General features: G+C 39.4%; 2 protein-coding genes across 4 annotated transcripts; one reads left to right on the forward strand and one right to left on the reverse strand.

Annotated features, from left to right (window-relative positions):
* The first annotated feature begins 8,374 nt into the window (after window positions 1-8,374).
* On the forward strand, window positions 8,375-14,740 carry LOC137955601 (uncharacterized). Of its 2 annotated transcripts, none has more exons than XM_068802614.1 (3): window positions 8,375-8,769; window positions 13,948-14,072; window positions 14,196-14,740. In XM_068802614.1, the coding sequence occupies exons 1-3, from the start codon at window positions 8,634-8,636 to the stop codon at window positions 14,481-14,483; spliced, it is 549 nt and encodes a 182-aa protein (XP_068658715.1). In that variant the 5' UTR covers window positions 8,375-8,633; the 3' UTR covers window positions 14,484-14,740. The 2 variants fall into 2 exon arrangements, with proteins under 2 accessions (XP_068658715.1, XP_068658716.1); XM_068802615.1 differs by having other exon boundaries at window positions 13,987-14,072.
* Window positions 14,741-14,992: 252 nt separating this feature from the next.
* LOC137955600 (homeobox protein LUMINIDEPENDENS-like) lies at window positions 14,993-24,957 on the reverse strand. 2 transcript variants are annotated; one of them, XM_068802613.1, is made up of 14 exons: window positions 24,924-24,957; window positions 24,524-24,696; window positions 24,065-24,092; window positions 23,203-23,333; window positions 22,095-22,531; window positions 21,902-21,995; window positions 21,717-21,810; window positions 20,393-20,522; window positions 20,261-20,312; window positions 20,134-20,174; window positions 19,935-20,020; window positions 18,304-18,972; window positions 16,241-16,836; window positions 14,993-16,096 (listed from the first exon to the last, which is right to left on the reverse strand). In XM_068802613.1, coding segments are annotated over exons 1-14 (3,393 nt in total). In that variant the 5' UTR covers window positions 24,925-24,957; the 3' UTR covers window positions 14,993-15,235. The 2 variants fall into 2 exon arrangements, with proteins under 2 accessions (XP_068658714.1, XP_068658713.1); XM_068802612.1 differs by having other exon boundaries at window positions 24,524-24,943.
* Window positions 24,958-25,149: the final 192 nt, after the last annotated feature.

A 25,149-nucleotide genomic window follows, 5' to 3' on the forward strand; every position in this document is an offset into this window, starting at 1 on the left:
TCATGAACAGAAAGGAAATGGACGGATCGAAATGATCCCATATTGGGCACCATTTTCTTCTTTCTTCGCTCTATAAATGCTTCCAAAAATTAACCAGATCATGGACTTGCCATTAGTAGATCTTATAGCCTTGTGTGATTAATCAGGATCAGTCGCTTGACATCTGAAGATGGTCTTAGAAGAAGTTGGAAGCAGCGAGCTACCGCAAGCTCAAGCTCACCTGTGGAACCATCTCTTCAGCTTCATAAACCCCATGTCCCTCAAATGTGCAGTAGAGTTGGGTATACCGGACATCATTCACAACAATGGCGAACCCATGAGTCTCTCCGACCTCGTCTCAGCCATTCATATCCCCGTATCCAAAACCGATCAACTTCACCGCCTCATGCAATTGCTTGTCCATACTGGGATGTTTTCCCTCTCCGTAGAGAAACACAAAGACGGAGAAACGGAAAAGATGGAGGAATTCTATGCTCTTACGCCTTCCTCCAGGCTCCTTGTGAAGGATGGTACAAAGGAGTGCCTCTCGCCCTTTTTGCTATACATGCTGGACTCCTCGCTTATAAACCCCTGGCTCTTCTTCTCTGAATGGTTCCAGAAAGAAGGAACAACTGCATTTGAACTCTGCCACGGCCTCACCGCCTTGGAGCACGCCAACCGATGCCTGGACTTCAACGACAAATTGAATCAAGCCATGTCAAGCGACAGTCGGTTCTTGATGAGCACCCTCGTTACAACGTGTGCACATGTCTTCGATGGATTGAATTCTTTGGTCGACGTGGGTGGTGGAACTGGAGGAGCCGCCCTGGCACTGGTTGAAGCATTCCCTAAGCTGGAAGTTACGGTGCTAGACCTTCCACATGTTGTTGCCCGCTTGCCTGCCGACTCCGGTGTATATTTCACCAGCGGAGATATGTTCCAGTGGATTCCCCGGGCAGATGCTGTATTTCTCAAGGTACATAACAATTAATTTTCAATCTTATTCCACCATGGAGTACTTTTGTTCTGAATTCTGATACGTTAGAATGGGTGACAGTGGATTCTACACGGCTGGAGTGATGAAGAGTGCATAAGGATATTGCAGAAATGTAAGGAAGCGATTCCATCCAAAGAGAATGGCGGGAAGGTGATCATAGTGGAAATGGTAGTGCATTCAAACAGGGGAGATCATAAATTCACAGAGACACAGTTCTTCTTCGATATGTTGATGTGTGCGATTGTGAACGGCAAGGAAAGAGGAGAAGATGAATGGAAGAAACTTTTCGAAAATGCCGGTTTCTCTCATTACAAAATAACACCTATGGGCTTGCTCTCCGTCATCGAAGTCTTTCCCTGACTGCAATGAATCTCCATTAATATAGACGAGTACTACTCCATAAATAATTTCATATTTCAAAATATAAGGTTCTAAAGTGTGGATCATAGAAAACAGTATAAGGGTCCGTTAGGTTGTTTAGATGTTTGTATGATCCAATTTTCACGTAATTTACAGATGTCGATTTGGAGATATAAGTGGTTAAATTATGAAGGGCATATTAGTCATTGTACCCAATTCTCAATTAAGTGAATCAAAGGGATTTGGAGAATGATTCTGATAACCAAAGAGTGACCTCTAGGCTCTCTTTTCTAACTTCTTCTTTGTTTTCTTTTTTTCTCTTTTAATTTCTTCAATTAATTTTTTTTCTTTTTATTGTTTTGAAAATATTAAAAGAGGAAACTGCATTGGCAAGCATGTGTTCACTAAAGAAAAATAATTCTTCACACAATCAAGAATTTGTGGCATACCCTTCTATTGGAAGATGAGCCCAACCCCACATGACCAAAGAATTTGTGTGTTAGAAGATGACTCAAACCCATAAGACCAAAGAAGGTCCACACATCCAAGAGATGTGGAAGATGGACTCAAGTCCCACAAATCAAGAAGAAGGCCTATAGGGCCACATAGTGATGGCAGGTTGGTAAATAAATAGTCATCTCATAAGAGATGACATTGATGTAATTAAGTTAAGTTCTAGGGGTATAATTTTAATATTATAGTTTTATTAATCTATAAATTGAGCTTCAGGGGAAGGGTTAGGACATAAGTCCATATCCTTTTATTTCTCCTGTTTTCAGCCCATGAATCTCTCTCTTTTTTTCTTCATGAGCTAAATCAGTCCTGAAAATCATCATGGTAACAGAGCATTGATTTCCAGGACTCATATTATGGTTTTTTAAAATTTCTCGTCTTTCTTCCCACAACAACCATTATTCTTTCTATAGCGAGAAAAGGAGATGACCCTCACACAGAATCACAACCATCATTCTATCTGTAGCGAGCGAAGGAGATGACCCTCACATAGAATCGCAACCATCATTCTATCTGTAGTGAGAGAAGGAGATGACCCTCACAAAAAAAATCATAACCATCGATCTCCCTCTACTGTTCGTGTTGTCTCTACATGTAATGAGATTCAAAGAAACCACCGGCGAAGATATCGGTCTTGAAGATGCTAAAGGAAGCATGAGATGGTAGCAAGAGGTGACAAATGAACCACCAGTCACCAATGTTGCTTATTGTTCAGGCTACCATTCTTATGAAGTCTCAGTTGCCGCACATGGGAAATACAGCCTTTCGAACAGCAGGCATCATTGTTTCTGACTCGTTGGTGACTCTATTCAACCGACTTGCCCGTTGCCATTGCTATCGTCGGAAGTCATATAGCTTTGCTGACTTACTCTATTCATCCAACTTGTTTCCAACGCCTCTACCATTGCATGGTACGATCCATGCCTTGCTCTACCGATAGCCTCTGTTGCAAATTTGTGTTCAATTACCATCTCGAGCCAATGGTATTGCTCTCTACTACATGGGCAATATCATAATGTTGAAAGATTGCAGGACAAAAGTTGTTTCTTTTCATCCGGCTTGGCCTTTCCATAGCGAGACTCAGATCATCAATCTTGATCCAGCCTGGTATCTCTTCCATCCCAAGCACTGCTGTGTTCCTGTCTGCTTATCGTCCAAAGTTGGCTTATCTCTAAATCGTATTCTTTCTAATTTACTGTTGTCTATCTCAATATCATGTTGTTATCAATTACTAACTTTCTCCCTAGCTGTTTGATTGCCTCAACTGGAAATTTGTTAATCAAAGGTGCTGGAAAGTGGTGAATCCAAGGTGTTGGAAAGTCATCAACATTGGCATCGTGCTAGAAAGTCGCCGTTTCCTTACTAGCACGTCTTCAAATCTACACATCAATCAGATTGTCAAAAATCAATGTCAGAGCTAAGTGGTTCCGGTCCACCTGGGTTAGGTTCCATCCGCCCTTGGTTCACTGATGGGTTAGCTACTTGGCTTTCCGCACCTAATAGTACCAGGATGGGTCACCTCTTGGGAAGTCCTATTGGCTAGGCGTTTGACATGGTAACAGAGTTAGGCACCATGTTTCGCACTCGAATCCCACGGGGAGTGGTAAGGAGTGGGAATGGTGGGTGTCAGAGCTAGGTGGTTCCGGTCCACCTGAGTTAGGTTTTGTTCGCCCCTGGTCCACTGATGGGTTAGGTACTTGGCTTTCCGCACCTTAAACGACTAGTCTTTTCAGGTTGTATTGGTTAGGTATCTGACTCAGAACTCCGAAGTTAAGCGAGCCTGGGCGAGAGTAGTCCTAGGATGGGTGACCTCCTGGGAAGTTGCTAGGTGTTTGACATGGTATCAGAGCTAAGCGCCTACGTTTCACGTTCGAATCCCGGAGTGCAGCAGTCAGAACCTGGGAACGGTTGGTATCAGAGTGGTTCCGTCCACTCTTGTTAGAGTCTCTGTTGTCCGCACCTAACAGACCGGTCTATTGGGTTGTATCGTCTAGGCATCTAACTCAGGACTCTAAAGTTAAGCGAACTTGGGCGAGAGTAGTACTAGGATGGGTGACCTCCTAGGAAGTTCTATTGGCTAGGCGTTTGACATAGAATCAGAGTTAGGCGCCCACGTCCCGCATTCGAATCCCAGAGTACAGCGGTCAAAACCCGGGAACGGTGGGTGTCAGAGTGGTTCCGTCCACTCTTGGCATCTGGGAACGTTGTTGTCGCACAAGAAGGAGATGTTATTCTTCTTTGAGATTTTCTGCTTCTCCGAGGAATTTTTTCATCTTTAGAAGTTCTGTTTCTTTCTCTACTCTCGTTGTTGTTTGCTTTGTTCAGAAGCAGTGAAGATGATTCGTTTATTTTCGGAAGGTCTTGCATTGTTGTTTGGAGAGTTACCATCTGAAGAGGCTCTCCATGTATTTTTTGTTGTCCCATTCTTTTCGGAAGTGGGGAAGACGACACTATTTCTCTTCATCGACAGCTATGTTTCCATTTCTAGAAGCCGGAGACGATGGCCACTGATCCCATGAGTTCTCCTCTATTTGCTATTTTTTTCGAGTGACAATTGGGTTGTCACTTTGGAGGGCGAATATGCCAGCATTGTGCCATAATTGTTTCCATTTCTTGAGGTTGAAGACGACTGCTTTTTCACTCTATTTGGAAGCGCGGGGAAGATGAATGCCCAATTATAATTTCACGAAGTTAGGTGGTTTTTAATCGAGCGCATGTTTTAAACAAGACCCAGTCCAGGTCGAGTAAACCCAACGACCGACTTGGCCTAACCACATCTGCTTCTATCCCGCTTGGGTTAACTCGAGCAAACTCAGATCAAGTCAACTCGGGACCGGGTCAACCAGACTCGGCTCACTTGTTTTCTTCCTCGGTTATTTGTGTCCCAAGTTCTATACCTATTTTCTCTACGACTCGATTATATTGGTCTACTATTTTATTCGACTCAAATCGGTTCCTTATAGGGGTGGCATCGAGCTGAGTCGAGCCCAAACCTACCTATGTTCAAGTCGAGCATGATTTAAATATTTCAGACTCGAGCTCGAGCTAGGCCCAGCCTCGAGCCTAAAATTGTTATCGTGTTCGAGCCCAATAATTTTAACCGAGTTCAAGCTGAGCTCGAGCTTCAACATTCATTTAAAACTTTTCAAAAGACTACATGGCTTGAGTTCGAGCTTTTTTTTTTAAAAAAGATGTATTAATAAAACAGGAGAAATTAAAAAATTCAGGGGAGCATGTCCCTTACAACCAGCAATTGTATGGTAGCTCCCTGCCTGGCGAGCACATCAGTCGCCGAATTTGCGGATCTCGGAATATGAGACCAAATACAAGAAACAATTGAGGTAATTTATAAAAAAAATTAAAAGTATCCAAGTGCCTCTACAAAGGAGAAGATGCATTCTCACACCATCCTATCACAACTTTTGAGTCCCCTTCAACATGTAGGGGCTCCCTGCATTTATCTCTAAAGACACGAAGACCGGAGAGGAGACCATGTAACTCAACAGACGTAGAGTCTGATATACCAAGGGGGCCGGCATAAGTGAAGAGCTAATTTCCAGAATGGTCTGAAATAACTCCTCTAAAACCAGAAATACCAGAGTTGCCAAGAGACAAGCCTGTCAAAATTTAACTTTAGATAACCAGGATCAAGAGGAGTCAATTCTTGCATCACAGGAGGTTTTTTTCCAAGGTGCATCAAAGCCAAGTTTCTCCAATTTTCACGAATGGAGGAACCCAGATAGGAAGATAATGCTTTCTTTTTTAAAAGCCAAGTTGATATATGCCCAACCCCTCTGTCCGCAACCCAGTCTAAAGATTCGCTTTTTGCATCAAATCGTCTTCTATTGCGCTCATTCCAAAGCCCCTCACGAAATAAAACTGGCACAAGCAGAGAGCATCATCTTTCCAAGGCTCGACTAACGGATACCCATGAGAGATTTACTGAACGAGAGTAGATCCGCCGCCATGCAGAATTGTAGCCCAAAATTTCCCAGGATGCTGATCCACACCTTCCACACCTTCCAAGAGAAACTGCAATGGAGAAGAATGTGACTGGTAGTTTCATTTTCAGAGTTGCAGAATGGACACAAGGGATCAACGGAGGGGTGTCCTCTTCTTCTCAATACGGCTGTTGAGAGAATTTTACCTTGACAGGCACTCCACATGAAGAATTTTACCTTTGGAGGGGCACATAGACGCCATACGAAATTGATTTCATTCTCCCTCCAGGCCGAGTTACCGTTGTTTAAAAAACCGTATGCGGATGAGACCGTGAAAGAACCCTTTTTGTCTGGCCACCAAACGAGCTTGTTAGCCTCCGAAGGACGGATTTTAAACGAAGCAACAAGGTTCATCAATCGACTAGCCTCCAAAGTCTCACTATCCGAGAGATCCCTTCTAGGACGGAGACTCATACCACCCCCCCCCCCCCCCCCCCCCCCGGCCCCCCCCCCCCCCAACCTCAATAGCTTCTGTTACTGATATGTCTTTGCGAGTAGTGAGAAGATAAAAACTTTTGAATGCAGCCTACAGGGGTTCCTGCCCTATCCATAAGTCATCCCAAAACTTGAGCGATCTACCATTGCTTGCATAGAATCTACTAGACGAATGAAATTTTGGGATCAGAAGGTATAGAGCCCTCCAAATTGAGGAGAGGGCTCTACGATTCCTCCAGACATCCACCAATGAGGATCCCCACCCAGCTTTGTGAGAACCATTTCCTTCCAAAGATTTGAGTGAGTATTAAACTTCCAAAGCCATTTGAGCAACAAAGCTTGATTCATTTCTCTAGTTTTCCGGATTCCCAGGCCACCCATATTCTTTGGCCACGAAAATTAAACTGGCCGTCGGAAGGAGCAGCAGCGGGACGGTGCAAATCGGAGCGCGGTTTGCTAGCGTAGTCTACGGCAGAGGAAGGCCGGAAGGCAGTGGCGGGGACGACGCAGTGGCCGGATCTGGGAAACCTTTGGTGGACAATAAAAGAGCTCCTGTTGCGTCTCTTAACGATAGGCGCAGGTTTATCTCCGTCCGTCGAACGAGGGTTTGGACCTCGACGGAAACGTCGTCAGAATTGGAAGCGGGAACGAGACAGACGGGAAGAAAAAAAAATAGAAAGAGCAATCTCAAGATCGTCGCTCTGATACCATGTAAAATTCTTTATTTTTTATGTGAAAAAAATACATTCAGAATACGTTTACATATAAGGGAACGAATCCCGTTTGAAATTAAAATTACAGATCCGTTATTGTCGGATCATGACCAGTTAATCTCGGATCGTAAGACCCGTTAAGTTTGGATCTTCAACAGACACAGTTCTTCTTCGATTCGATGATTTGTATGAATTTCACCGGCAAGGAAAGAGGAGAAGACGAATGGAAGAAACTTTTCGAAAATGCCGGTTTCTCTCAATACAAAATAACCCCTGTGGGCTTGCGCTCCGTCATCGAAGTCTTTCCCTGACTGCAATGAATCTCCATTAATATAGACGAGTACTAGTCCATAAAATAATTTCATATTTAAAAAATATAAGCTTCTAAACTGTAGAACTTTGAAAGCGGTATAAGGGGTAGTTTGGTCATTTTATATGGTCTATATATTTTTTGTGAGATTTATGTATTACTCAACATGTTTAGATGTTTGTATGATCCAATTTTCATGTAATTTATAGGTGTAGATTTTGTAGATATAAGTGGTTAATATAGAAATAGATAAAAGAATAATTTTCAGATATATTACTTCCATTGATACAACTATTTATAGGTACAAATGATAAGAGGATTTACATGAGTGTAGAGTTACAAGTGTACATGACTGTAGAGTTTCAAGTTTGAGGCAATCTCAACTTCTTTTATCTTTATCTTCTTTAACATCTCAACTTCTCTTATCCTTATCTTTTTCATCTCTATCAGTTAATTGTATGAAGGGTATATTAGTCATTGTATCCAACTCTTATTTAAGTGAATCAAAAAGTGTTTTGCTTTAGTTTTTGTTTCCTTGACTACTAGTTAGGTGCATTGTCAATTTTAATGTCATTTGGTCTTCATTTATCCACTTTTAAAAATATTTTTTGTTGATCTCTTTTGAATTCTTTAAGCTTTCTACTTGCCTTCATTTTAGCCCTTATGACTAGTCTGTGCTTCCTTTGATATTGTTATTTCATTTAATTTTTTTGTATTTGATTACTGAACAAAGTTTATATATAATTTTTTGAGTATTTATGAACAATTTTATGCAGAGTGTAAGGATATTTTTGTACAATTTTATGCAAAGGTCATCCACCGATTTTATGTAGAATTTATGCATAAATTATGTATAGTTTAATGAATATGTATTTTAGGCAAAGTTTTAAATGTAAATTGGACCCAACTCGTTTAAATTTGGTTAAAAATTTTGGCTTCAATCTCGATTCCAACAGAGTTCAAACTCAAGCTCAAAGCATTCAGATCAAGTCAAGTGAACATGCAACCCCGAGTTCTGCTTTAATTCACAAATATAGTTTCTAATATTTTCCCCACGAATGACGAAACCGTAGCGATCGGGGATTTCCTAGGTTCAATGAAAACCTGGTCCTCGTGGCGAGCTCTAGACTTTCCATCATTTGGCATTGAGGGTACAAATCGGCCTTGGGTTTACACGTTTACAGAGTAGTCTTCGGACTCGAAGCAGTGCTCTTTCCGACGTCCACTTGCCCGACGGTCGTCTCCAGTGTATTGCCAAGGGACACAAGGAAGAGTTTACTGGGACTTCGGGACGGAAAGCCAAGGAGAGCAGAAAAGGTGGAAGGATGGGGCAAGCCTTGCGGCGAGCCACGGGAAGTGTCCGGAGCTCAACTCCAGCGTCGCCGGCGCAAATAAAGAATGTCGAACGGCGGCCGACCGCTGCTACCGCCAATCCAGAGTCATTGAAGGATGACATCAATGGTAAGTGGATTCCTATAGAACCCATCTGCCTCTCTTACCGTTAGAGTAGATTAGCTAATGTGGCGAGCTCTTGCTCTCCATTTTACTTAAAGGATCAGAAAGATCTTGTGCTGTGCAAACTGTCTTATAGTGGGTAAATGTTGAAAATCTATCTGTCAATTCCAAATTCATGCGTTTAGCTTTTATCTCGTCTATTGTCGACATAGGATGTAAAATTCAGCAAAGGGTATTATGTATAATATAATGCTGTTTCCCTGAAGGTACATCGGTCTAGCCTCTGAAACCTGAACACAAGCGTTGGGCCTTCTGTCATCTTATGGTTTCTGATCCTTCGGAATTATCTTCCTGCGCCACAAAAACTAAAATAAAATAAATAAAGAATTAAAAAAAAAAACCTTTTATAAGAGGGGAAAAGGAAGGACATACTTGGGGACAACAGACAACTCCTTTGGTTACATTTTGGATTCTTCTGATTGACAATTAGTTCTTTTGAAAAGAATTTATCTAACCGGAAAGGTTTAGCATCAGTATTTGTGAATGTGAAGTGAGCACTGTGACCATTCTAACCGTTAACGAATCTTAGTCTCTTTTCGGAGAAGTTGACCCATACCACCATAACAAACAAGGCACAAAAAAGGAAAAGGGAAATTGTTGAGTGTTTGCATGATATGAAGAATTTTCCATATTAATATGGACTCTGCCCATTTACGAGTATCTGCTTTCTGAAGCTTCTACCATCCAGAAACATTTAAGATCTACAATAAAACATGATGCACTATGAGCAAATTTTTAATTTTTCTGAATGAGCACTATGGACCACTTTTGACTGTTGTAACAGTTTGACATTTTCTTTCATTTGTCTCCAAGTGGAAATGAATTATTTATTAGCATTTCTTTTCTTTGCTTGATGAGAGTTTTACTAGAAGGAGCTTAAAACAAATGATACACAATGAAGCAAGAAAAAACTGCAAAATATAAAAAATTATGATGTGAAAAGAGTGGAAGGATTATTTGAAGATCAAATAATGAAGAGTTGATGCCAAATCCCTTCGCATGCAAGAAAGTCAGCCAGGCTCTTGGTTGTAGGTGGGATGTGATTCTAAGAAATAAGAAGCCATTGAAGACCATTGAGGTCTTCAATCTACACCTACTCTGGACCAATTGAGAAATTTCATAGATTTTTTGGCACCCACTTTTAACAATAGGGTATCACCTTCCACCTCAAGAGGGTTGAAGAAACACTCTCAAACCTTAAAATGAGGATTGAAATTCAGCTTAAGTAGAGTCAATGACTAAAAGAAGGCCAGATAAATGAGAAGTTCAGATTCAATTTGATCCCTGAACACAAAAACTTACCCCCGAGGGCCCATGTTTTCTGTAAAGTTTCCCTCTAAGTCAAGTTTAATGTACAAACTTCAGGTTCTTAAAGGGAGATGGTAGTACCAACTACAGGTTCTAAAGGGAGATAGTAGTGTGTGGTGAACATAGCACCATCTGTCATCTGTTTCTTCTAATCAAGGCCCTTATAAGATCTTATTCGTAAGTAAACAACCCCAAGAAAGAATTTGGTGAATGATCTTTTCAATTGACTCTCTCCAGAAAGTAAGTTTTATTGGCAAGACCCTTCAATTTCTTTCTAAGGGAAGATAGTTGTAGGTTGTTAACACAGAGCTCAGCTGCTTGCCACCAATTTCTTTTCATATTGGCTCTCAGATACTCAAACTTTCAAAGAGAAGAAGTCTTTGGTGAATTAGTCCTTTCAAATAAGGGAGGAGCTCTTGTTGGTGAAGAGTCTTGATTTCTCTTTTTCTAGAGACAACAAAGGATCACTGCCACACTAGCAGGGCTGGGGACAAATCCAAGGCTTTAAATATGAAGGCATTGAAGAGTAAATGTGAGAAGGGTCAAGTGCTAGCTTTGAAAGAACTCTTTACCTTCTAAAAAGCAAGGGTTTTATTTATTTTTTTATTTATTTTTATTATTTTTCTATCCTTTCAATGATAGTGTTCTAAATGGTTTTGGTTGGATGAGTTTTGAAAAAGAGAATCCCATGATACGATAAAGACACAGGCCAATGATGCACTCAAGAGTGATAACATTAGAATGAATATCATCATCAGAACATGAGGGCTATAGATAAAAGATTTTACCCATTTAGCTTTTTGGCTAGAGATGTTCTCAACAAGAGATGAGAGGCCCTTTAGGTTGATAACTTGTTCAGTTGGGCCTAGTCTTGGTAAATTGAAACAAAAGAGATGTCAAGGTTGGTACCGTTATAGATGGAAATTAGCCAACCCAACTCCTTGGCTGCTAGGAATAGAGCATGCATGATGCATTGAATGAGCTAAGTGAAAGTGGATCACTTTGGTGAAGTCAACTTGTGCTCTTAAATGTGGCCACAAGTTGCTTCATTGAGTACTATCAAAAAGTTGGTTGAATATTTGTGATTGTGAATCCAGAATTTCTGGTTTGACTCCAAATTGTATCTTCCCACTTAAGTGTTTGTGAAGGCACTATTAATTTCAATGTAAGGTTTTTTTCATGTTTAGATTGGCAATCACTCATGGCTGATTTTTCTTTCTACAAGTCATCCACCAACTCATGAACAGCTAATTTCTCAAGCTAATCGTATTAGGAAAAATCATTTTGATCATGTTGGCAAGGATCTTAACAATAAAAACTTGAGGCTTACAAGTTTGGAATTACTTGGGCCCCATTTGCTTTTCCTTTTTCTTTTTTTGGCACAAGTGCAATAAATGAAGCTCTCATTGCTGTACTTGAGGCCCCCCTTCGTAAAACTTTACCAAGGTTTTTCTGAAAATCCTCCTTGATAAACCCTACTAAATTTTTGTAAAAACTCAGTATTAAACCTGTCAGGCTCCGCTACTTTGTCAAGAGGCCTAGAAAAGAGCAGCTTTTTCAATCTGAACTTCAGCTAATGTCTTTTCTAAAAGTGAGGCAACCTCCAAAGTCAGTAGTTTAAAGGAGAGGCAATTGGTGACTGGATGCTTGCTGCATGCCTCAGATTAGAGACCTCAAGATGATTGAGCTATTGTGAGTTCAAAGGAGACTTTAGGAAATTTCATTCTTTGTTGTTGGATGTTAAGCAATTGTAGTTTGTTTTTATTACTTTTGCCACAAAACCTCTCATTTGTATTTGTGAGGATATTTTTTTGCTTTGAGTTGTTCCCTTCAGCTGAAAGTTACTCTTTGCCTATTCCAGACAACTTGATCAGAATCTGCTGTCCGTTATTAGTGTTATAAGTCCCATCTCCATCCAGTCTACCTGTTTTATTATTGCATTTCTTCCTCTAATTACCACGCAAAATGTCATCTCAGGCTCTTTGTTATGCAAAAGAATGTGTGAATTAAGTATCATGTAAGAAAAGGATCAGATTTATTTATTTTTTTAAATGTTGAGAATTTTTGTTGAAATTTTGGGAGAGAAAACAAAATCATTCATTGGTGTATAATTTGAGTACATTGGTCATCTATTTATAATAGAGAGAACATAGAGAATCAAACTCAGAGTAAACTACCCATGTCCTAGTTACACCCAAAATAGAACTTGTAATAATAATCAAAATAAACAACTATGCAAAGAACTAATAACACTAAAAGACCTCCTTTCTGTGAGAGTCATATAAGACTCTTCTATATTCGCTTCTTCAACAATATCATTAAGAGAAAAAGAAGAATATGAAGGTGTTACATCATAGGAAAATACATATCAGAAAAGAGCCGTAAAGGAAATAAGGCTTGTAGAAACCTCAGCCAGCATACATAATAGAAATAAAACAAACAAAAATAATGAAATGCCAATCATGATGTCTGAATGGGGAAAGCATCTCCCACAACAAGATGTTAAAGGGAGACTTTAGTGCAACCCAAAGAATCTGACATGCAATTTGCACTCTGTAGTGTGTGATAATGATCTGAAGTGGTCTATAGAGTCTCATATCTCATCTTAAATCACAAGGAATTGCCATGGAAGAACTTTCTTCGACGCATTTTTTTTCTTTTTGTGGTGACTAAAAATATCCTTCTATTGTGAGAGAACATGAGTAAAATGGACAAAAGATCCTCAACCCGGCCATGAATTCTGCTTCAGTACATTCACAATGCCCATGGGTGGACAAACTCGAACAACCTGTCCCAGGTGTTGCTGCTGCAAAACTCTCCCATATCAAGTCTTGGATTACCTCAATAACTACCTCAAAATTCAAAATAAGCCCTCTCTCAGGAGGAGGACCAAAGAGTGTTCTCTGTGTCTTATTTGAAATATTTATCTTTCAGCTTTCTTTGCTGCTTGTGTAATAAAATTTCCCCTTGGTTGTCTATTTTGGATTTGCCTTTTCCTAAGAATAGAATGAAATCATGTATAAGGTGTTCCAAAAATTGGTCAACTCAGATGGTCTACTGATAGCAATATCAAGTTTGTCAAAAAATCCACCTTTCTTGCAGATATGTTAAGATTCGCCTTCATGGATAGGACACTCCCTTGTATTGAACGGAGTTTTGTTATTTTTCTGACTTTCACTGCTATCACCTTAACAGTGTTCCTATCGTGTGAGGTTATAGAAAAAAGAATTGTAGGAAGTTATAATTGGCAAGTCAAAAGCCACATAATCAATGCTATTGAGCTGAAACTTGGGGAATTTTGGTCCACATTGCTTGTAACAATCTCTTATGTTTATTTTTATGGTCTAGATTCCATTGGGCGGTCTTCAAATAGTTGGTTACCCTCAAGAAAATTAAATGTATAAGAGGTAAAACTGTCAGAGTAACTGGAATATCTATTTTAGATTGTGGATTGGACCTTTGGCTCAACAGCAACATGGATTTTTCTAATATGAGGTCTTTATTTTCGAGTCTCACCGGGGTACGGGGTTCAATATTGAAGAAAAAAAGTCAAATGTGGATTGAACCTGTCCTTATATTCCCCTGACTTGCCATTCATGGACCCACACCTGGCCAAATATTTCTTTCTTGTGAAACTGCATTAAAGTAATTCTTAGTCTCATTAGTCATATTACATTTTCTCCTATTTAAGAACTTTAGCTTCAAAACTATTCAGTACTTGCCTGTGTTTTAGAAGCAAATGTGATATTGTTGCCAACTTGAGAATAAAACTAAGAATCTAGTCAGTTGATGACAGTTTGAACTCTACTTTTTTAGAGGGCATACAAAGGGTGCAAAATGATAGTGTCCTTGCAGAGCGTGATCCAGAATATGATGCTATGCTTAGCAAAATGGTGGGGAGGATAACAACAAAGCCTGGAGGGAAGCTTGAAATGGGCGAGGTGAAGTTTTCGTTTTCAAATTTGGATGTGTGTTTGTATATTATGGTCTCGAGTATGCTGTGCTGAGATCATTGTCTGTGCAAGTGTTCCCTTATTGAATGGTATTTTTGGCACACTCAACAGGCTTTTATTGTGGAGAAGTACAACAGACCCATGCCAAAACTCAGGAGTACAGAGGCTGTAGCTGGTGACAACGGACCTAAAGCTCCTCCCCCTGGAACTCTTGATATTGAGAAGCTAAAGGAGATCCTCCTTGTTCATCAAGGAAAGACCAGTGATCACAAAGGGTCAATGGGTGCTCGCCAGATAGCTGAAAAATTCAACATTGAGGTGGACTACGTTGAGAAGATGTTGAGTTATGTCTCACTGCCACCGGAAGAGAGTGGCAATAAAAGGAACGAAAACACTTAGTTGTAGAACTACTGGGTTTTCTTTCCCTTTTACCTTGTTCTGTTTTTTTTGCAGCAGACGAGATAGGACATCTGGTGTGTGGATCTCGAAGATGGATGGCATGTGAGGACAGAATGAATCAGCCCCACGACCTGATTAGAGCCGTGTGTATGAGCAATATCTAAAGAAATTTTGTGTAAAGAGATGTTTCTTCTCCCGTTCAGGCTGGCTTACATAAAATTTCAAGCAGCTTTCAAGTGTTTCCCTTTCAGCTTTCAAGCAGCAATATCAGAAACTGCTTCTATCTTTTATTTTTATCATTAAAAGTTAATAAAAGTAAAAACTTTCAAATGAAAATTAAGTCACTACTAAGTTATCTTTTTATTTAATTTTACTTTACAATTTTGGCATTTTTTCCATCTTAATATTGTAAAAAATAATTATTATTACCTCAATCAAGAAATTTACTAAATTGTATGAAATTACCTAAATATCTAATCGAATTTTTGTTTTGTTTTTCCCTCGGTAAACAAAAACTTAAAACTAATTGACATATCAATTCATTTTTAGTCCTGTTAGTGCACTCTGAAAGTGAAAGTAAAATTACTTTCACTACTATTTGTTTCTTTGCTCGGATCCTGCCATTCCAACATTAGCTTCAGCAGCCATATCCCCACCCGTCTCTCCTCCAAATGTCCCTAAAATTAAAGAAAATCTTTTATCTATATACAGCTCTATCTCTAACCCAAACACCCTTGGATCATAATCTTAAGCTAATACCTCCGATCCCGCTCATGCCACCTCTTATGGCCACTCCTGCAATCCCATTGTTGCGCCTGGTTGCTGTGCCTCGACCGGTCTGTCCTATCATTACCCCGTCCAGAATTTCTTCGCGTTGAGAAATTTCCGTCCAGCCTCTCAGGGCTCCATGTTTCAAACACAGGTTCGATTGGAGGCTGCACCGTTCCGGCAGGATATGCATTGTAGTTACTTTGGTTAGTCACAAAATGAGCGTCCGAAGTACGAGTACTTGAGAAGCCATTGGGCTTACTGTAACTAGGTTCCGATGGAAACTCTTGTGTACTTAAGCTGGGGTAGTTTCTCGACCATGGGGTATATTGGGGCGAATATGGCTGAGACTCAGGGAAGGGTTGCTGCGTCCTGGGCGCCGTGGACGCGATCGAAGGCAACGAGTAGGTTGTAACGGGCCTATCCATCTGTGGGTGGTTCATGCCAAGAGATACCGGTGCTGGCACTATATTTCCAGTTCTTCCATGGTTTGCTGCAGCTCCAAGCCGTTGAGTCTGGAACCGTTGCAAAGTCGACGATGCATTTTGTGCTAGTGAGCTCATACCTGCCAATTGCCTTGCGGGCATGCTTGCTTCATGGTAGGCCGTTGGAACCACAGGTGACACTTCCTTCCAAGGAGCGGCTGCAGAGGCCTGTGCGGGAAGAGAACTGGTCGCCGCAGGCCATTCTGGTACAGAAGCAACATTCACCCGCGCTTGCATGGTTGGAACTCGATGAGATACAAAGTTAGGCAACGATGCTGCGTGAGAAGCTACCGGTGTTCGCGCCGGAGAATCGCCTGGTCCAATTTGCTGAGAAACACGCGTCATCCCTGGTACTTTGGGCTGCGAAATTTAATGACCAGAGAGTTCACGCACGGTGAAAGAGACCCATCGTTCGTGGCATTTGTAGGTCCCACGATGGTATATCAAAGAAAATATAAGCAAAAACAAAAAAAACAAAAAAACTAAAACTAAAAGTAAACCCACCGTCGAAGGGTCAGGAGTAGGCGAAGGAAGAGAAACAGGCGTCGGAGAAGGATGCGACAATGGCGTTGGAGATGAGGATGAAACTGGATTTTGAGATGAAATAGACTTCTGCGGCTCTGCTCCATTCATAGCCAACCCATTTACGGATCCTGATAGTCCACTGGCCTTGAGCATATCGAGAACTTGTACCATCTGTCCGTTGGGGATATTACTTCCTTGACCTGAAGTTAATGCAAAAACTAAATCTGGGTTCTTGAGAAGCACAGCGAGCAATTCAAGGTCAGGCCCTGGGCTTTTGTTATTTTCTGCAGTTGCTGATGTGTGATCTGGTGTAGCATTTGATGGGGCATCCGTGGATGGGGTGCAGCCAGGTGAAGCCTCAGATTGGCCATCAGGAGGCTGTTCGGTTGGGATTTCTGGCGTCAAACTATCATCGTAGTCCATCTCAACGTCCCAAGGTGCTTTTGGGTCAGATGGGATATCTTGGTTACTCTGATAAATGATCTCTTTCTCTCGCCGGATTCTCTCTGTTTGGACTTCAATTTCCTTGCTATTGTCTCCTGCACCCAATCTCCACTGGGTGTTCACCCTTATCTCTGCATATAATAGGCAAAAACACCGAATGTTAACAAATAGCATGACAACACATAGTAACATTCACGAAGCAACATACAAAAGCAGATATTCCTGTAAGCCTACTTAGTGAACACTTTGTGCACTTCGAAAGATTTATGAAGTTCATCATTTTCAGCATCACCAGTTAGTCTTTTTTTGTTCTGATAGTGAGAGGAAAGGAAAGTCTTGTTGTGGAAAATACAGAGCACGGTCGGTCCACAGAGTCTTGTCCATATCAGCCAATAACATGCCATTAAACACAAGAAAACCACTATTTCATCAAACAAACAACAACAGCTTTCAAGCACGCTGCGACCATTATATCTCACAAGGAACTGAGTAATATTTGAAACAGCCATTCCTGACTAAAGTTTCCTTCGATTATTTCCTTTATCATAAAACATCGAGTCAAGCACTCAATATCAGAAAGCTTTCTCAGATGAAATTTTCACTGCAAAAGTCATCCATTTTTAAGTTTGGATGATTATATTTCATTTATTTCATACAACAATGGCACAATCATTATTTAGGCTGTACATATGATCATTCCCAGCAGAAGTAGAAATTTGCGTGTATGGCAGGTAATAAATACTTGAGAGCATTTTGTCGTATCAAATTATAGCCTCAGCCATGTAAATTGGCACAGTTGGATGAATTTGTGTTTTTTAAAATATTGATTACACACCCAGATTGCACTCTTTATATCTTGAACCCAAATCCTTACACTAGAACCCTCCCAAGTGACCATTGAGCCAAAGTTCCAATCCTTGATACAGTTCGATGGAATATTGAAAAGAGGTGAGATACAAAATCCTGCCAGGCGATTGCCCTAAGACAAAACTAGAGAAACTAGGGTAGTATCATTAACATCCTGAGTAGGGTACTGTGGCAAATGATGGTACTGAAAAAAAGTTTGGCCCACTAGTCCATGATATTTGTTGACTATTATCAACTAAGTGAAAGACATACTAATGCGATACAAAATAAGACTCTCGATGCTTATGTCTCATGCCTCCCACAAAATGTGATGATCTGAAAAGTGGGATTTTTTTTTCATCTAATGTTCAACCCACAATCATGGGAAGGCACTACGAAGCAGGTTGGGAATCTCAATAACCCAATTGGGGTGGCTTCATGTCTCATGGCTTGTTTTTCCATTAATTTTCCTTGAGGAATCAAGCACACCTATTTGCTGCTTTTGGCAACAGTCTAACCGCAACTGACCAGTAGAAGCAAACAAGGATGGTATCAGCTGGCAGCACTTGCTTCATCAGTATCATAGGGATGCAGTTGATACTGCACGAGGTAATGCACCACCTCACAAGCCTCCATCAAAACCATAGTAGTATAGGAAAAATACTCTTTTGAAAGGACTATGATTTTTAACTTGCAACAACATTGAGAAACCAAAGATTTTGAACTGATCAAAAAGCACCAATCAAATGTACCTGGTGGCATATGCCATGGAATTTGAACTTTCTTCAACCTGTCCAGTAGTGGTTTCTCCTCAAGTCCTGAATGCAGCATTAAATCAGGAACATCACAAGCGATGCATGATTTGGCGTTAGGTTCCTGCAGGGCCGACCTTAGCTTTAAATCAGGTCTCTGAAGGGCCACAGTTGGTTCAAAAACATGTTCTTGTGGTGTTACACTCGGTTTCAAGTCTATATTTTCAGCACATGATGTAGGCTGTAAAACAGTATCTTCTTGACATGCACTTGACTGCAAATCAGTTGGATCAGTTATATATTCTGTTGGAGGTAAAGCTTGAGGTATAAGGACCGGTGCAGGGTTCATATCTTGCTGTTTTCCCATCAATGAAGTTTTACTTTCCAATAATTCAATGTTGGTTTGTGAAGAACAATTCTTTGGGCATTCAAATATATCCGAAGATATTTTTGAAGTTTCAGTTTGCTGTTGATTACTATGTTTGGAAGATTCACCACTCTTCCTGTATTTGCTCTGCATGAAGATAGCACGCATCTTTGCTTTCTGGATATCATCAGCAGATAATGGGCGGCTTTGATTTACAGGTGCCATTTTTGCAACTGGCCCACTTCTAGCCACATTACGATTTGGCTGTTCCACCAGCTGAACTTTTCTCCGTTCTTTATTATCTGTATTGCGCTAAGGAAATGTACATCAAGAATTACGAGGACCCAGTTTCAACTAAATATATTTTCTTTATAAACAAGGTTTAAGTAAATTAAAAGCAATCAAGGCTTAGCAAGTAACACTGCCCCCAGATAATAAAGAGCATAAACTAGAAAAAGCAATGGAGAACAATCTGACCACACGAACACAAATGCACACGCATCTTGCACACACACAGCACCAGGTTCCATTATCCAGCTTTTGATACAAGTAATAAGGAAGAATGGAGCATGTTCATCTGCATTGCAAATAATTAGATAAAGGCTACCCAAAATATCAGCTGACCAAGGACATGATTAATAAGTCTGACTCCTCTCTGAGCATGAAACCAACAAAGCAGATGATAAAGGTAATGGAGTTATCCAATCCTAAGGGAATAGGAAAGAACTATAAGAAACCAAAATGGAAGTTTATACAAATTAAAAAAACTTAACCCCAGGGGCCTAAACTTTCTAGACAAGCTTTGCAGAGATCTCCTAGCACTATAGCTGTTTCAATACAATCCCAAGGGTTCAGCATAAGAATTGTAATTCATTCTACCTTCTCTTCAATAATTTTTCAAATTGTGCGGAAAGCAAGTTGCCAAAACATAGTCAATATTCAGATTAGTTGTGTTTTTCAATGTGATACCAGTTAAGTGTCAATGCATTTCTAAATTAAACCACTTCTTTTTTCTGAAGGTAACTTTAAATTATATGATAGATCAATGTTAATGTATTCTTTAAATATTCCAAGAAAATTTTAGCAGCTGACAAGTCAGCAAGAGTGACATATATTTAAATTTGCTGCAATCTATTACCCAAGCAACTAGCATTACTTCCTGTTCCTTGATAAAATCATCATAACAAGTATATATATAGAGAGAGAGAGACAGACAGAGACAGACAGAGAGAAACACCAGAACCCAATAACTGACAAAGGATACTCAAGGAAGTCATGTTTCGAGTTGATTTTTTATTTGAATCAGAGAGAGGTGGTGGAAGTAGTTTCACTGCTGCATTTTTCAGTTTCCTGAAGCAGAAAAGGAAAAATTTGTTTTCACTTATTACAATAAAAGCAGAATATATGAATTGTGACACCTAATAACAACAGTAAAATCATCTGCTACAACAAGAAAACAATACCTGGAACTTTCGGAGAAATTTTCAGTAAAAGAGAAGAGCTCCTACAAAAAAATTAAGAATGAGGCCTGAACAACTCGACAAACACACAAGGAGAAAAAAAACATACTTGAATTATAAAGAAACCTACAGGGATCTCAAGTTTTGATTGCCATGAGTTGTCACTGAGGATTTCACTGATCCTGCAAAGAAAGAGACTCAACATCACCTTGAACTTGAAAATGAAACATGAATAAGCATAATTTTAGCATAATAGTCATGCCTCTGGTTCGGTATGACTTCCTTCTGAGCATCACTACGAGCATTAGCAGGAGACAGTTTCTTCAGAGCTTGGCTTCTCACAAACAGTTTGCTCCATCTTGACAACAAAATTTTGGCCCTGTTTGATATGTCTGATCTTCAAATCAGATAAATGAGTTTTACAGGGCTATGCGAATTTGAAATGGAAAATGACACTGTAAATCATTTAGCTTGCAATATGCTTGCTTCAGATCTTTCTCTTTTCAAAAGGTACTAGTCAGAAAAAGATAAAAACTAGAGTAAATGCAAAGTACAAGTGAGAAACTGACAGTAATTATTCCAGAGTTGGTTATGGTATAATAATGAAAAGATATAAACTAAACATGTACAAGCCCATACTTAGTGGGTCCCAAGTCAACCAAACATCAATGAACAAGCATGCAAATGTGGGACCAACCATACATATAGGAGTAATAATATAGGGCCCCAGCCTTCTTCTTGCTAATCTGCTTAATCTCCTAACAATGAGGTGCAGAAAGGGGTGAAGATGATACTTTGATTTTTCTCATCAGGGTACATAGATTATCAGACAGCTTCTGGAATTGATTGAGAGGTCGTTCCGCCCCTTGTTGGCCTAGCCAATTGGCAAAAGTATTGCCTCCCCCGCCTTTTTCGTTGCACTTGAGTTAGAGTAACTCACAAAATAAGTAGGCAGACAAGATCTCAGTTCACTAACCTCATGTGAGATTAAACCCAGACCACCAGAAAGAACCAAACATGCTACATATGAGGGAATTAAAAACAGTTTCCAGTACTATATATAAAAGAAACCAACAAAAACGCTAAAATGTGAAAAACAACAAATTTAAAGCACAAAGAGAAAAGAGTAAATCAACAGATTCACTGCCTCATGAAAACAAATACAACTCCCAGATATATCTTTTTTTTTATTTTTTTAAGACAAATCACAGATACAACAATGACTACACTAAATAAAGAAACTCAACATACATATTATGAACCATTTTGAGGTTAGCAAGAATAATTGATTCATCCCTGGTAATCTTTCATACAAGCAAGAGATGCATATAGGTGCTCCGTGTAGGATCGGCCTTATGATAGACACAACACATAATGGAGAAATAAGGCTATTAATATGAGTCTTATCGGTTTGATGCTCACTCAAATCCAGTTAACAATACATCACAAACTATAATGAACCAAAAGAAAAAAAAGAGGTGGCAAGAAAAAACTGAGACATACAAGAACATAGTCCTCAAAGAATACGATACAGAACATCAAACAAGAACAACCAAAGAAAACAAATAATAAAGATGTAAGCATACCTGATGTTCGGTAAAATCGCAACCTGTTAACAGTTTGCAATATAGCTGACATTTGTGCAGGTAAAGCTTTGTGTAATGGAAGGCAGCAAAGAACCTGTTTATGTAATTGGCTTGATTTAGCTTTACACCATAACAAGCTATAAAGTGGATTAATATTGTCCAAAATACAGTTAAAAACAACTGACCTTCAAAATCACGAAAAGAACAGTTGTTTGTTCTTCAAGTGCAGCCTCACTCAACCACTTTGCTAGAATCATAACACCTCCTTTAGTTAAAAACCTGAAGAAAAAAAAAAGAATGGACAAAGTTCACCAGCAGATAAAATATGACAACAACTGTAAGACAGTCCAAAAATTGAAACCAAGTATGTCATTCTACCAATTTAATACTGCTGAATTACGTATCCGAAGAATCCATTGCAACAATTTGACCTGGCCAAAGAATGTCTCTTCTTTTATCATCAAATTGAAAATGTTTTCCACAAAAGTTTTTTCAGACGAGTCAAGCCCAGGGATAGTTTCTTCCTGTGATGTGGAGCAAGTCTCTGCATCTTTAACATTCTTCTGTTCTGAGTTCAAGAAAGTCTCTGCATGTTTAATAATCTTGTGGTCTGAGTTCAAGGAAGTTTCTGCATCTTTAACATTTTGTGGGTCTGAGTTCAAGGAAGCTTCATGCTTAACAGGCACATCAGGTTCAGATTTACCGAAAGAACCGTCAACAGAAGTTTTACATGCACTCAACCGATATGCCTTTTCACGAGATAACCTGACAACTTTTCTCACTCTCGAACGCTGACCAGCAAAGAATTCTCTAACCTGTCAATGTTATGCAGAGATAAGCTTGACTTCATCTGATTTCAAGACGGCTTCTGTAAAAACTTACTAACAAATATAACAAAACCAGAGTGGCAAAACATTTGACATATTTAACAAATATAAAGTGAACTCTGCACATATGACTACAACGGGAACTATAATCCATTCCATTGAAAATGCAACAGGCAACAGCACTCTTGACTTTGATGTTTTTAACTGTATCTGCATCAGACAGCGGGTAGTCGACAAAAGTTCAAAAATAAAAAAGTAGAATATAGTGCAAAGGGGTATCACTATATTTTGTATTAAGCTTAATGATGTCTACAAAAGTAGTCAGCCATTCCACTCTTAGTCCTATGCAGACATGATGAAAGCTCGGGACTGTTTAATAATTTCTGACAATGACATATTTTATGCCTTAAATCGCTAAATCTATTTCACTCAAGTTTTTACCTGACAGCGACTTGAGGGAGGCTTCCCCAAAATCAGACATTTCCTTTGAGTCAGTGACTCCATTAGAAAAAGTTAGAGACATGAATGCAGACAAGATCAAAGCACATCGGACTAAAGCAGTCGGTCAGTTCTTGATAAAAAATACAGAGGTGTACCCTTAACAAGCGGATGGAACAGAAGCTATACCGCAGAAAACCACTAATAATAAAGAGAACAACCTGACTAACTGTAACGCCACAAAGAGCACTGATCTCGCGAGTTTCCTTCTTGCTAATGGTATCTTTTATGGAGAACACTGACTGCATATATTTTACAGCCTTAGGGTTTAGTAAATCCCTTGGTCTTTTTCCTGCATAAATGAAAGAAATTAAAAATGTTGTGAGATATCAAACACACTGAATCAGGTCAGAAATAAGACAAGTAAGTTACAATCAATGTCTAGGTTTTAAAGAGCTCTTTTTGTCCTTTCTGAAAACTACTTTCTACTCATGGAACCAACCTTGTACTTTTCAACTCTTTTTTCTTTTGCCCTTGTTAATTGCTACAGCAGACAGATACATGTGAAAGCTAAAAATTGCTTCAAAATTAGAGTAGTTTTAAAGAATAAAAAAGAAGATTCCAAAATAATCCAAAGAAAACTCCAAGACTATGCCAATACATGTAGCAACATGATGGATAAGTACTTTCAGCAATTAATCAAATTTTTAGAGTAGGAAAAAATAGCTTAAATATAAAAAGTCATAATTTTGAAGGTTCCATGAGCTCACACCAACAGAAGTCAAATACTAGGGAAGCATGTCAACTTTTTTATTTTATTTTTAAAGTTTTCAGATTATTTAAAAGGATGGGCATAAAAAGGCGGTTGAAGAAAGTAGACCACAAGCTATCCAGAAGCAAATGAGAAAGAAAATTTTGGCTACAAAAATCAAGGATTACCACATTCAATTAGGAAGCTATAAAAAACATACAGTACCCTAAACAGACTCGTAAATGACATCTAATGCAACCTATACAACTAGTTAAAGCTATCCAGAGACGCAAAAAGCCTTAGAACACATGTCATTCAACTAATCGACTTACCAATTTTGATTGAAAGTGCACCAGCCGCCTGCAAAGATATACAAGGAGAATGTTTAAAGCTCATTTAAAAAAGGACTAAGAATTACTAAACGAAAACATTCAATGCAAACAAAAAGTCAGAAAGGGGATGGGTACTGGATAAATAATTGAAAAAATGTACATTCAGGATGCGAGCAAAGAAAAGGAAGCATGTTAATTTCCAATTTTCAGTCTTAAGAAGAGACTCATGCAGTTTCTAAGAAACCACAAGTAATTATATCGTTTCCGCAGCAAACAGTAAATATAACAATGAAAAACCTTAGCGGTAGGGAAAGAATCAGAAGAGTCAAAGTTTTCCATAGGCATCGGAAAAGAAACAAAGACATGTGAAGAGAACATATAAATAATACTTAGTTCTGAAATTTACATACATTGTTCTTTTACTCACTCCTAATGTGCAAAAAAGCTGGAAAACCATACCATCTCTTGCGACAGAGGATTGACACCGGTGATTTTGCATTGTACAACAACGATCTTCTCAAGCTGATCAATCTGGCTGTGAAACAAGTCCTTTTGAGACTCCAAAAACTGCCAAAAAGACTCCACTGTATGCCCTATATCCAGCTCCACAGGTGAAACAGTTGAATTTTCCACTGGAATATCCATAATTGGTCAGAAACACGGAGACTTGGCAAGTCAAAATCGTCGACGAAATAAGAGACTTCGAGCACTAGGGTTATTCCCCGGATCGGAAGAATAAACCCTAGCGTGAGAAGGATAGAAACAGAGAAATGAAATCAATAATAGAATTGAATGCTGTATAATAAATCATCAACCAAGGAAGCGCCATTGAAAAAAGGAGAAAGATACAAGGAATTACTGCGAGGAGAGGAGAGGAGATTGCCGCGAGCGAAGAGAATGCCACTACGGTGGGAGGGGAGAAACGGCGGGCACCCATGGCTACAAGCAACGTACATAATAGAAAATTACCAAACTATCCCTAGTAAGTAACATAAAACCGACCCGGATGGGAAACCTGCTCGGGTTATGGATTCTTCAACATAAAACCATATATATTTTCAATTATTTCCTCAACTATAAATAGA

The sequence above is a fragment of the Aristolochia californica genome, unplaced genomic scaffold (genome assembly GCF_029961685.1).
Source record: "Aristolochia californica isolate CCGP_79_NKW_82.1479 unplaced genomic scaffold, dmAriCali1.0.hap1 SCAF_2, whole genome shotgun sequence".
Taxonomy (NCBI): Eukaryota; Viridiplantae; Streptophyta; class Magnoliopsida; order Piperales; family Aristolochiaceae; genus Aristolochia; species Aristolochia californica.

Excerpts from the sequence above, each read along its gene's own strand:
- LOC137955601 (XM_068802614.1), top strand. The coding sequence starts at position 8,634 with ATGGGGCAAGCCTTGCGGCGAGCCACGGGAAGTGTCCGGAGCTCAACT. Across the intron at positions 8,770-13,947 it reads ATTGAAGGATGACATCAATG|AGGGCATACAAAGGGTGCAA; the intron begins GTAAGTGGATTC and ends CTACTTTTTTAG. Across the intron at positions 14,073-14,195 it reads GGAAGCTTGAAATGGGCGAG|GCTTTTATTGTGGAGAAGTA; the intron begins GTGAAGTTTTCG and ends CACACTCAACAG.
- LOC137955600 (XM_068802612.1), bottom strand. The coding sequence starts at position 24,709 with ATGGATATTCCAGTGGAAAATTCAACTGTTTCACCTGTGGAGCTGGAT. Across the intron at positions 24,093-24,523 it reads ATCCTCTGTCGCAAGAGATG|GCGGCTGGTGCACTTTCAAT; the intron begins GTATGGTTTTCC and ends ATATCTTTGCAG. Across the intron at positions 20,313-20,392 it reads GAAGTCATACCGAACCAGAG|GATCAGTGAAATCCTCAGTG; the intron begins GCATGACTATTA and ends CTTTCTTTGCAG.